This window comes from Panthera tigris, chromosome B4 (assembly GCF_018350195.1).
Source record: "Panthera tigris isolate Pti1 chromosome B4, P.tigris_Pti1_mat1.1, whole genome shotgun sequence".
Taxonomy (NCBI): Eukaryota; Metazoa; Chordata; class Mammalia; order Carnivora; family Felidae; genus Panthera; species Panthera tigris.
This window is the reverse complement of record NC_056666.1, coordinates 33,652,662-33,665,860: the sequence shown is the minus strand read 5'-3', so window position 1 is coordinate 33,665,860 and position 13,199 is coordinate 33,652,662. Positions and strand designations below refer to the sequence as shown.

Below are 13,199 nucleotides of genomic sequence, written 5' to 3'. Positions count from 1 at the left end.
TATTTTCTGTTCTTATGCAATATTACATTGTTTTGATTATTGATATTTTATTAGTTTCAGAATTAGGTCTTTGATTTTATTTTTTCCCTCAATGTTGTGTTGGCTATTCTGGGTCTTTGCCTTTCCAAATAGACTTTGGAATCACTTTTTCAGTATCCATAAAATAACTTGCTGGGATCTTGACTGGAATTGCATTGAGTCTATAGATCAAGTTGGGAAGAACTGGCATCTTGACAATATTGAGTCCTCCTATCCGTGAACATGGTATATCTTTCCACTTATATAATTCTTCTGATTTCTGTCATCAAAATTTATAGTTTTTCTCATATAGATCTTGTATGTATTTGTTTAGATTTATACCTAAGTATTTCATTTTCATGGGTGCTAATGTAAACAATATTGTGCTTTTAACTTTAAATTTCCCCTTTTCATTGCTTTTTCAGTGAAGCTGCAAGCAGGTCAGATAATAAAAATGCTTTGGTATGGAACTTTTTGAGGAGCTCCAGCCCCAGTCTGCCCCTTCTTCTCATTGCTAGGCTTCTGGTTTCCACAGTTTCCATGTTTGCAGGTTTTCTTGTTTCCAAGTCTACTACAGAGCTGAGAAGAAGGAAATGGGAATAGGCCAAGTTGAAAAGTCTCAAATCCTATTCTTCTTAGGTTCTGCAGTGTTTGTTGAATAAATATGCCTAAGATTTTTGTATACTTTTGGTTAATTTTCAGAGTTCTGAAAAAAACAATTTTCACTTTTTTTTTGCCAGCATTTTAATTGCTTTTATGGAGGAGTAGATTTATAGAGACCCTCACTCCACCATTCCAATTGTATTCTCACCTTCATATAGCTTTTCATAATATTTTGTACACCTTAAGGAATTTTTCTTATTCTTCTTTGAATTATGATTTTATGGATACTTGTCTTCCACTAGAATTTAGGTTTATTGAGGATAGTAACTTTATCTAGCATGTACAATGCCTTGCACATAGAAGGTTTTCAGTAAATATGGTTTGAGCAAATATCCCTGTATTTTTTAGATGTATCAGGACTCTTAGCTTTGCTATGGTCAGATAAAGCAAAATGTCTCCAAATGGCAAGGTGATCTAACTTCCTTTGTGTTCAGAGTTGCCTCCATAATTCCCTGGGGACAGCATAGGTTCAGCCCTAGTTCCACTCTGTCTTTAGGTTAGGGATTATTACCCAATGATTAAATTAATTCATTCAACTCATATATAGTGTTCACCTGTTATGTGCCAGGTATTGTGCTGGTGCTGTAGATAAGAGAATAAGACTGATAAGAGTCTTTGCCTCCATGGTGCTTACGGTTTAGAGAAGAGACAGACCAAAACAAAATGAAATCCAAAAACATTAAGTACAAATTGTAGTAAGTATTGGTGTTGAGATAGCTGACATGAATATTTACTACATTTACAATAACTTGCATGTTATGTTTTCTTGCAATGTCTTCTTTGCATGTTGGCAGACATCTATCCTTTTGTAAAATAATACTCAGTGTGTTTTTCATATTCGTTGTCTTCCTAGGTTTCTTTTGAACAACAGAAATTCATTTATATATGTACAGAATATTTTAGCCTTACATTTACTTATATAACATATGGAGAATTCAGTGCTTAGTTCCCATCTCCTCTTAGCTAGCATCATCTAACACTGAGATGGTCCTTTCCTTTTTTGTTCTCCTAGATACCTTTGAGGAAGACCTGGGTCAGATATGAGCATTAGGAAACTGCTAAATTTCTGGGGAATGAGAAAAGAAATTAAATAAAGGTACAGAGAAATTAGTGGCCATTAGAGTCCAATTAAGGTATTGGCTTGGCTTAAAAATAGGAGAGGAGAGAATGCACTATTGCATATTGGTTTTATCTAGCTGGGTCCCACAGTAGAGGTCAGTAGGTGTGAGTGGCCAGTCAGGGGAAGGGAAACTTCTGTGATGCAGTCAGACTGGATTTTAAGTTTTAAGAGGAGTTCTTAAAAATAAATAACAAGTTTATTTTTCATTTTTAATAATGCCTACCATCGAGTGTAAATTTAGCCTGAAAAGCTGGGGTGGAGGGAGTGAAGGCTAGAAGAGGACAAAGTGATGAGTGTTCATGTGTATCTAGGTAGCTAGGGCACAAGGGCATGGGAAATGTCCTTGGTGACCTCACTGATCAAGCTGTTACTTTTCTCTTTGGCCAGTGTTTGTCCAGCATGATGCTGCTCAACTCTACCTCACAGTCTGGAACCTAATTAAGGACCAAATCACAGATGTGGACTTGGTAAGATGTTAGAACTAAAGAACTCAGAAGTTTAAGATGCTGCTCATTTAGCTCATTCAGCTATCATCAATATAATGTATAGAGAGGATTAAAAGAGAAAATCCACATAAATACTTATCACAATTCCGTAATATTATTACTGTTATTATTTTGTACCTTTTTGAAGAGCAAAGAGAATCAGTGGCTGCCATTTCTGGAGCTTCTGTCTGGTGGATATAATTTCTGGAAATTCACCTCACCTGTTTTGTTTATGGCTTTGTACCCTTCTTTCCTCTCACTTCCTCTCTCTTGCAGGTAGAGAGGCTGCAGGCCCTTTATACAATCCGGATGAAGGAGTCCTTGGTTTGCCTTGAATGTACAACGGAAAGGAGCAGAAATAGTAGCATGCTGACCCTCCCCCTTCCTCTTTTTGATATGGACTCAAAGCCCCTGAAAACCCTGGTGAGGAATTCCTCTTGGTGAATTTGCTGTTCCCATAAACCCAGTGCTGCCAGTGTGCTCTTGCTTCTTTAATCCACCTTTGGCTTTTAAAAAATAATTTCTATTTCCTTTGCACAATTCTAAGTTCTCCTTTGATTTGGTGAAAACCTTTCTTTCCTTTTACTTCCTTTCCTCATGCTGCTACCTTAACAAATGCTCCCTCCTGTTTTTCCTTCAAGTCAGTAGGTACTTTTGGAAATCCTGCCACATGCATCACAGTGGGCCAGATGGTAAGGGGAACAAGGAGAGAATCAGAAGGAAAGCTTAAATCCTCATCTGTAGGGTGATATGTTATACTGTATATGGTAAATACCAACTCTGCTTTTTCTTTGTTCTCCTGGGACAGGAGGATGCCCTTCGCTGTTTCTTCCAACCCAGGGAGTTATCAGGCAAAAGCAAATGCTTCTGTGAGAACTGTGGGAAGAAGACTTGTGGGAAGCAGGTACTTGCTCCCTAAAACCAGAAGCTTCCCTACTCTGGGGTTGTCCTTGGTGGATTTCCTAATGGAGACCTTGAGGGTACCTTGTGATGGTTGAGGGAGGGAATCCATATCAGGCTAGCAGCCCGGGATCTGGGGCTTCTGATTATCAGAGGCCCATCACTGAGAGGAGCAGAGCCTTTTAAAAGATAAGAGGAGAATATCCAAGGGAAGCATGCAGAGTTCCCCCCACAGGGTTAGACTAGCTCTCTAGAGCAGCCTCTGTAGTTTCCCTGAGCTCTGGTTCCTGTGAGAGAGCTCAACAGATTCAGCAAATGGGGGCCCTTAATTCTGTATTATATCATTCTTACCTCTCTTTTTGGGAAGAATATATGATCAGCTCTGGTATTTCTCTGAATCTACCCATTTCAAGGGCCTTAGGACTTCATCTCCACAGTAATTTTGGTTTTTCAGGTCTTGAAGCTGACCCATTTGCCCCAGACCTTGACAATCCACCTCTTACGGTTCTCCATCAGGAATTCGCAGACAGAAAAAATCTGCCACTCACTTTATTTCCCCCAGAGTTTGGATTTAAGTCAGGTCCTTCTGATTGAGGAAGACCTCTGCAGTGCTGAGGAACAGGTGAGAAGCTCCTCAGTTCCCTCCATTCTCCTTCTCTTCAGACCCCTTGTCTGCTTGATTTTGCTTCTCCTCCCCTAAGGTGCTTGAAGTCACCCACTCAACAGAGATGGCACTTTTGGGCATCTCATCTGTGTCATTGTATCATCTCAGAAATCATGGCCTCTGCTGGCTGTGCTTGGGGTACACAAAGGGAGGGAAACTCATCGGCAGCTACTTGGTGTGATTCATAGAAACATATTCATACATTCAAGAAATATTCTTTTTAAAACAGTATTTTAATGATTCCTGAATAACAATGATAGGTTGTTACTACCATACTACTATCAACAACATTTGCTGTTTATGGTTGCTTTTCTTTTAAGAATCCAGAGACTTTATTTCTAAATATTGAGCTTTGGTTTATGTACTCCACAGCACTGAGAGAGGGAAAGAACCCATAACTCTCTTTCCACTCAAATATGGTATGTAATACATATACATAGGTAAACACAACATCTTGGGTTCTAAATATAATATCAACCTAACTTTCTTCCTGAAACAGTTTATGCCTACTTTGAGGATAGTAACAAGAGAGCCAGTTCATTTAGGTCAAATTTAATCAAAGTGAAGTTGAATTCACTTGTCCTGAGCTGGTAACTTATTGGGAAATTCTGAGGAAAAGATATGACATAAATATCTTTTCTTAGGTTTGAAATGCTACATTTAGTAAATGATATATATATAATTATATATGTATATATGTGTATATATATATATATGTATATATATATATAGTCTATAAAGGATATATCCTTTATATATCCTTTTATGGACTGTTTTGTTCATGCTTTGTTTGCTATTCATGTTCTAGAACCCTGGTATTTTAAAAATTGAGGCCTGATAATATAGTAGCTCCTATATAACATGGTTTCTTTGCCTATTTAGTGTATATACATTTTGTAAGATTATTATTTTCTGTCCTTTGAATTTTCCTTATTTCTGTTTGTGTACTATGAAGTATATCTTAATGAAATAATATATTAAAATTTTATTCCACTTAACAAGACATTGTTATAGAAAATCTTGAATATGTAGCAAAGTAATGGGGAATTATACAATGAATCCCCATGTCTTTCAAGCAGCTTAAAATTTATCAAGATTCATGCCCAATCTTGCTTTACCAACATCCTCATCCTCTTCTTTCTCCAACCCTCTACTGGATTATTTTGAAGCACGTCCCAGACACCATGCCATTTCATTTAAAGTATTTCATTATGTCATTCTAAAGAAGAAAAGAAAAATATTGGATCACAGATGTAGACTTAGGAAACTCAGTGACTCCATAAAATGTAATACCATAGGAATCCCAGAAGAAGAGAAGGAAAAAGGGCAGAAGGTGTAAGGAGCTAGCCACGGAGCTAGAAAAGAATGCTGGGCTAGGTGTAAGCAGCTCCAGCTTCCACTGGGGGCACTGTGTTGCTCACTGAAGTCTGTCAGCGCTGATAGGCAGGGCGAAAATGGTGTCACCCTGCTCTCTCCTCCCTGGAGCAGGAAGTTCATGCTTGCCACTGTCCAGGAATCCCTCACAGAAGAGCGAACAGTCTCCCCTCTTGTGTCCCTGGCTTCTGTCAAATTCCTGTCTTCACCCCGTGTCTGAGCTGTCTACCTGCCAGGCAGCATAGTTCTGTTTTATTTCAGGCATGTGGCTGGGTTTCAAAACTCCAAATTTTAGGGACCCGGTGTGGTACAGACATGGCACTGATCCTATGGAGGAGGGTCTCACCACACTGCAGCTTGTGCTGGTTTGTTTCAGAAAAGCAGTCACAGAATCATGCAAAGGCTTGGAATTTATGGTAAAGTGCAGCAAAAAGCTGGCACCAAGGTTTGCTGCCCTCAGCCAGGTGTCTCTGTCACTATGTTAATGAATGGAGCAGCACATTTGGGCCCACCAACTTTTTGTCCCCAGAGATGCCATGCCACCTCTCCCAAAAGCACTCCAAGAAGGGGAAATGCCTCTCCCAGTGACCCAGGAGATTCTCAAACCATGCTTTCTGCTCCTGGGCCTCTGGCTTCTTCCCTATAGGAGCACTACTATGCCCACCAGGTGGAGCCTAGCAGTGGTGCAGACTTCTAAAACTTCAGACTTTGAGCTCCACTCTTTGTAAAAACCTGCAATAATCAGCCACTCTAGTTTTCTAGTCAGTGGTTTTAGTGAAGATGTTTCCCTTGTGCAAACCCTTGTGCACTGCTTTCTGTTTCTCTCTCTGATCGCTACAAGATCAAGGCTCTCTCCCCTCCATACCACCCGCAGTTGTTTTATCCCTGGAATCACATCTCTGCAGCTCCTACCTTTCATGATGTGGCTTCTTTTTTCCCTCTGGTTCTGCAGGTCATTCTCTCAGCATTCAGATTGACTTATTGGGTGTGTTGGAATGATTTGGTATTTATCTAGCTGTTTTTGAGGGCTGAGGCAAGTATAGGGACCCCCTACTGCTCCGCCACCTTAACTCAAGTGTATCCATTCATCTGTTGATGGACACTTGGGCTGCTTCCATATCTTGGCTATTGTAAATAATGCTACAATAAACATAGGGTTCATGTATTCCTTTTAATTAGTGTTTTTGCATTTTTTGGGTAAATACTGAGTACTATGATTACTAGATCATAGGGTAGTTCCATTTTTTACTTTTTTGGGGGAAACTCCATACTGTTTTCCATAGTGGCTGCACCAGTTTTCACTCCCACCAATAGCATATCTCATAATTTCCTATTGTCACTAATGCCCAGTCAATATTTAGGTTTCTGTGACCTATACATTGGTTTGTTTGAACCTAGATCCCAACAAAGGCTACACTTGCATTTGCCTAAGTTTCCATCCTTCCTTCCTCTTCTCTTTCCCTCCTTCCCTCTACTTCTTCCTGCCTTTCTTTCTTTTAGGTTAAGTTTCTTTTTTTTTTTTTTTTATAATTTTTTTAATGTTTATTTTTGAGAAAGAGAGTGCTGACAGAGGAGGGGCAGAGAGAGAGGGAGACACAGAATCCAAAGAAGGCTCAGAGTTCCTAGCTGTCAGCACAGAGCCTGACATGGGGCTCGAACTCATTAACTGCAAGATCATGACCTGAGCCTAAGTCAGACACTTAACCAACTGAACCACCCAGGTGCCCCTAGGTTAAGTTTCTTTTAAATTTCTTTCCCCTCTTTTTCTTGTCCTTGTGTTTCATTTGGTTGAAGGTTTTCAAAAATAAATATCCAGAATTTGCTGGTTGGTGTTATTTAACATGTTCCTTTATCCTTTGTATTTCTTATAAACAATTAGAGCTAGGTATTGCTCTGCATTTTTAAAGTCTAGTGTAAATTCCCAAATGAAAATAGAGAATAATTTGAGTTCTCCCTTTTGGGTGACTTAGCTTCATTTGCACTACCCTCACCCCTGTCTCCCATATTGATAGTTTTTCAAAGTCTCAGATTAGGGATATTATTTGACTGTGTTAATATAAAAGAATAAGGTATTTATGACTAATGTTGAGATCCTTCTCACAATCAATCCAAACTCCATCTCTCCCACCACTATTCCCATTTCTTTAAAAAAATTTTTTTTAATTTTTTTTTGTTTTTTTGAGAGAGCGAGAGAGCGCACTTGAGTGGGGGAGGGGCAGAGAGAGAAGGAGACACAGAATCCAAAGCAGGCTCCAGGCTCTGAGCTTTCAGTGCAGAGCCCAACGTGGGGCCCAAACTCATGAGCCGTGAGATCATGACCTGATCTGAAGTCGGCTGCTTAACCAACTGAGCTACCTAGGTACCCCTACCACTATTCTCTTTTCACAGAAAATTCTCTCTTATCTTCAGTTTCTAAGATTTGAGAGAGTAGAATGACTTACTGCCAAATCTAAGGGATGCTTTTTGGTCCTTCCCTTACTTGATCTTTTTGTAATATTCTGTTATTGATCCTACTCTCCTTCAGAATCTACCATAAGCTTTCCTCATACAGCTTCTTTCTTTATTGGTGGATCCTTTCCTGCCCATGATTTTATTAGCATATAGTTTTCCATTATTTCTCCTATCCATTTTTCAAATTTCATCTCATTAATTCTCATGATTTTGGTAATCACCTCAAACTTAAGACTTCCAAATTTGTATCTCCTGTCCAGGTCTTACACTTGAGCTCCAAAGTGTATTCACCTCTACTGAATGTTGTCACATAGTCCCCAAATTCATTATCTTTTTTCCCAAACAGCTCTGTTCCATATTTAACTTTATAGTACCAATATTTTCTTAATTTCCAAGCCAGAGATACCTCCTACTTGCCCCTTCCCCAATACCCCAATATCCAGTCCTTGGTTATTTATGCCTAATTTTGTGCAAATATGCCCCCTCAGTCTCACCTTTAGTCTCACTTTCTTAGTGTAGCATAGGGATTGAGAGCTTAGGCTTTGAGGCCAGACAGGTCTGGGTTGGAATTCTGCCTTTTCTAGTTATAAGCTCTGACCTTTGGGTAAATTACTTTACCTCCCTGAGCTTAGATTCCACCTTTGTGAAATAGGATTTATATCACCACCCAGCTTAACATGATTTTTATGAATATTAAATGAAATAACTCATGTAAAGACATAGCTAAGTGCATAGCAAATGCCAAAGGTTAGCTAATAATTATTATGTTAAGAATGATTATTATCATTTTGGTGACTACTACTGATAGTCACTGTCTAGACTATAGCCATTTTTCTTGCATTGTAGTGGTGCCCAAACTGATCTCATTGGCCTCTGCCTCACTTGAACTCTCATTCCATTTTTCAAACCACATTATTTCAGTATTTTTCTCAAACACATCTGATGATGCTTTTTCTCTGCTTAAACTTATGATGGGTCCCAATAATTCTGATTCTTATTATAAAAAAAAATCACTAAATTTTACACCTGAAACTAATATTACCCTGTATGTTAACTAGCTGGAATTTAAATAAAAACTTGAAAAAAATTAGATAAAGTTCTAGTTCCTGCCTTGATTTTTGTAGCCTCATCTCTTGTGACTTCCCAGAAACCTCTCTGACTTCCATTTCCTCAGCATGCTCTGTTCTGTTACACTGCAAAGCCTTTGCAATTTCTGGGTCCATTGAGTATACCTCCTTCCCATAACTTGTCTCCTAATCTTATTCATTCAAGAATCAATTCAAGATCAATTCAAGAATGTCTTCTTTGGGGCGCCTGGGTGGCGCAGTCGGTTAAGCGTCCGACTTCAGCCAGGTCACGATCTCGCGGTCCGTGAGTTCGAGCCCCGCGTCAGGCTCTGGGCTGATGGCTCGGAGCCTGGAGCCTGTTTCCGATTCTGTGTCTCCCTCTCTCTCTGCCCCTCCCCCGTTCATGCTCTGTCTCTCTCTGTCCCAAAAATAAATAAAAAACGTTGAAAAAAAAAATTAAAAAAAAAAAAAAAAAGAATGTCTTCTTTGGGAGCTTTTCTTAGATGATTGTTCCTTTTTCTCTTTTGGGGCAAAAGTTGAGTCTTCCCAAATTTACCTGTAAATATACCTAGTATAAAATATGGCATTTTAATTCTGGCTAAACTAATCATGAGATTCTTGAGTTCAAAGACTATTTTCTAGTCCCCTTGAAGTACCAGTGCCTGGCACAGAGTAGGCAGTAAAATATATTATGAAATAATGTTTCTTTATTCTATGGTTAGAAAAAAAGGGATGATAGCTGAATAATTTTGTGCTTTATGTCCCTCCAGCTTGGAAGACAGTATGAGCTCTTTGCTGTGGTTGCCCATGTTGGGGCAGCTGACTTTGGTCATTACTGTGCCTATATCCAGAATTCTGTGGATGGAAAATGGTTCTGCTTCAACGACTCCAATGTTTGTTGGGTGAGGAACATTGTCCAAAATGTTGTCCTGGATTAGCCACTTCTAATAAATTATGAACCCAGGACTAGATGGGTCCTTAAGGTCAGGACACATTGTGGGCCTGTTTTCTCTGTGTGTGCAGCCCTTAAACAAGTCCTTTTCTTTAAAAAAACATTTTTTAAATTCAGGTATAGTTAACACAATGTTAGTTTCAGGTGTATAGTATAGTGATTCAATGAGTTTATACATTATACTGTGCTAACCACAAGTATAGCTACCTACCATCTGTCACCATAAAACACTATCAGAGTATCACTGACTATATTCCTTATGCTGTGCCTTTTATTCCTGTGACTTATTCATTACATAACTGTATCTCCCATTCCTCTTCACCCATTTTTCCCATATCCCACCCACTCCCTCTACCAACCATAAGTTCGTCCTCTGTATTTATAGGTCTGATCCTGCTTAAAGTCCTTTCCTGCATCAAGTCCCCATCTGGTGTATAGCCCTATAAGAATCCACTTAGCTCATTGTCTAGGTTTTTGGTGTTCTAGGCTCAGTGCCCTGCAGGTTCATGCTTGTGGGAAACTTATAGAGAGCCAGAAGAGTTAGATATATGTAAGTTAGAACCAAGCATAACCAAAAATAGAAGGACCAGTGTACTAAAAGAGGCTTCATATACATGGCATCCTATCACTGGATGATTCAGGTCTTGGGAGGTACCAGGGAGGGGTTTGTCTGGATAAGTGACAGAGGGTAAATTGTAGCACCCTATACTCTGGATGCTTAACATATGTGAGCTGGATACTTCACTTCATCTGTTTATGTACTTCCAGGTATCCTGGGAAGACATCCAGTGTACTTATGGAAATCATAACTACCGCTGGTAAGAGAAGTGTTTGAGTGATGGAAACCCAGTGAGTTTACACAGGTTTCTTAGTGCTGTATGAAACTCTCATGAATTCAGCTGCCGCTTATATTTGGGTAACTCCCCAGTGACTTTTAAGCCTCATCTCTGAATACCCATATTACCATACCATGCTTTTTTCACAATTTAGATTCCAACAATACTAAACTATAAGTAGCTCCCCAAACATCATATCCTCCATGGTTTTACACATGCAGTTCCTGATCTGTCTTTCCCTCTCCTAATTTATTATTAAGGCAAACTCCCACCATGCTTTAATGTCTCTGCTCATGGCTTTTCCTACTCTATAAAGCCTTCACTGATTGACCCCAGCAGATTTGTAGGGACTTCTCATATGCTTGTTCTGCACTTTAAGCATACCTCATTTATAGAAACGACCTCCCTGTTTTGTAATTGTTTGCATATATAACTTTTTTTTTCACATTAGACCATGAACTTTTTGTGAGCAAGGATCATTCTTTTTTCTTTGTCCGGTACAGTGGCTTGCATTTAGTAAATAGTGATAAATATATTTAAAAAAAATCAACAACTACAGAGGGGAAGCTAGAGAGAAAAAAAAGAGCTGGATGAAGTTAAAGCAGAGACTTTGTAAGTTTTTTCAGATGAGTTTCTGGGTTGCAGTGACATTGTACACCAAAGGTGATATTTGAAATTATTTCAGCTAAGTAGGACTGATCACTTGAAAAATAATGAATTAGGTGAAATTTGTGTTTTAAATTCTCTTACAATCTTCTACTTTTTATCTTTTCTTCTGAACATCCCTCTTAGATACGCACTCTTTGTCACTTTCTGGTCGTCAGTGATTGTCCCATTATTTATATCAGGGTTTGACAAACTTTCTCTGTAAAGGGCCAAAGTGTAAATATTTTAGGCTTTGTGGGCCACACAGTCTCTGTTGCAATCACTCAACTCTGCCCTTGTAGCACAAAAGCAGCCACAGATGACACATGAATGAATGAGTGTGGCTGTGTTCCAGTTAAATTTATTTTAAAAAACAGGGCTATATTTGGCTTGTGGACAGGTAGTTTGTCAACCCATGATATAGATGTTAACTAATAGGAGCTTAATGGCTATTTTCTCAGGTTACCCATTTTCTTCTCCTCTGAGGTAATGGATAAATGAAGACTTTATCCAATAACTAGAAACTTTTCTGATGCTTGTCCTATCATGAGTTAAAAACATATCACTTAACTATGAATGTTCCATTTCTGTTATGTTGCATTTTTTTTTCTTTCTAGGCGGGAAACTGCATATCTTCTGGTTTACATGAAGATTGAATCCTAATGGATGTACCCTAAACTGTCAGAGACTGACAAAGTTTCATTTTCCTTTTCTATCCCTGGATCTGCTGACTCTCTCAAGAGATTTTGCAGTGAGAAGAAGGATCATTTTCAAATTGTATAGTTAAATTTTTTTTATAATCGGGGTTGATTATCAAAATATTTACCAGTAACTCTGCATGGGTCTTGATCAGTCAGAATAGACACTTCCACTGGCTAGAGCCAGGACCTGAGTGCTTCCTGCTGTGGAAGGCATGAATCCTTTAGTTAGGAGAGTAGAGGGGTTGAAGTGTTCACAGGGGAGGGGAAACCAGGCCAACAATTGTAATGGGAGGCATTCAGGTGGCAAGGGGCAGTGGTAGGGAAGTATTTCAGTATTTTACAGCTAGTTTGTACTGGTATGTACTGGCAGAATATTATTTTTGTTTATAATTTAAAACAATTTTAGAACCCATACTACTTTAATAAAAGTGAAGTGTTGGGGCGCCTGGGTGGCGCAGTCGGTTAAGCGTCCGACTTCAGCCAGGTCACGATCTCGCGGTCCGTGAGTTCGAGCCCCGCGTCAGGCTCTGGGCTGATGGCTCGGAGCCTGGAGCCTGTTTCCGATTCTGTGTCTCCCTCTCTCTCTGCCCCTCCCCCGTTCATGCTCTGTCTCTCTCTGTCCCAAAAATAAATAAAAAAAAATAAATAAAAAAAAAATGTTGAAAAAATAAAAGTGAAGTGTTTTATAATTGTTATTCATTTATTTGACAAATATGTATTGATCACCTACTCTCTGAAAGGTAGTGTGCTAGACACCATAATGAATAAAGTTCTTTTTCTCCAAAGGAGTTTTCAGTTTAATTGGGGGGGGGGGCGGTAATTAAAATTGTGCTACAGGAGTTCAAAGTAAAGTGCAATATTTCTATTTTAGGACCATGTGATAAGCCATAAGGCTGGAAAGGAGGTTAGGATGGAGGACAGTCCATTTACAGGGATAAATATACACAATGGCATGGCTGGAAAAGGTGAAGCTCAAGGTTCAAAACCACAAACCTGGTTTTCCTCTACCAAGGAAGCAGCGATGATTGATAAGGATGGATGGTCAGTGGGGCTCAAAATGTAGAAGGTCTTGAACTACTAAGAACTACTGGCTCTAATTTAACAGGTAATGAGGAATTGTTGAAGGGGTTCAGAAAGGAAAGGAACATTTAGTGGCATTTTGATACAATAAATCTCCTGGGGGCTGGCAACATGAATTAGAGACAGAGATGGTAGTATGAAAGGAAAGGTATTCATAGTCACTAGAGCCACTTTGGAGGAAGAATGGATATGGACAGTGAAAGAAAGGGTCCAAGGAGACTTTAATACCAACCTGCAAGGTGA

At 39.2% G+C, this 13,199-nt stretch overlaps 1 protein-coding gene across 1 annotated transcript in view; it reads left to right on the top strand.

The window, feature by feature from the left end:
• The window catches only part of USP18 (ubiquitin specific peptidase 18), a 50,736-nt gene extending 38,368 nt beyond the window's left edge, over nt 1-12,368 (top strand). The window contains exons 4-10 of the mRNA XM_015542339.2: nt 2,189-2,268; nt 2,563-2,709; nt 3,095-3,190; nt 3,641-3,808; nt 9,513-9,644; nt 10,463-10,512; nt 11,793-12,368. Of these exons, the coding sequence (XP_015397825.2) occupies nt 2,189-2,268; nt 2,563-2,709; nt 3,095-3,190; nt 3,641-3,808; nt 9,513-9,644; nt 10,463-10,512; nt 11,793-11,838 (719 nt within the window). The 3' untranslated portion in view covers nt 11,839-12,368. The remainder of the gene's footprint in view (nt 1-2,188; nt 2,269-2,562; nt 2,710-3,094; nt 3,191-3,640; nt 3,809-9,512; nt 9,645-10,462; nt 10,513-11,792) is intronic.
• Nucleotides 12,369-13,199: the final 831 nt, after the last annotated feature.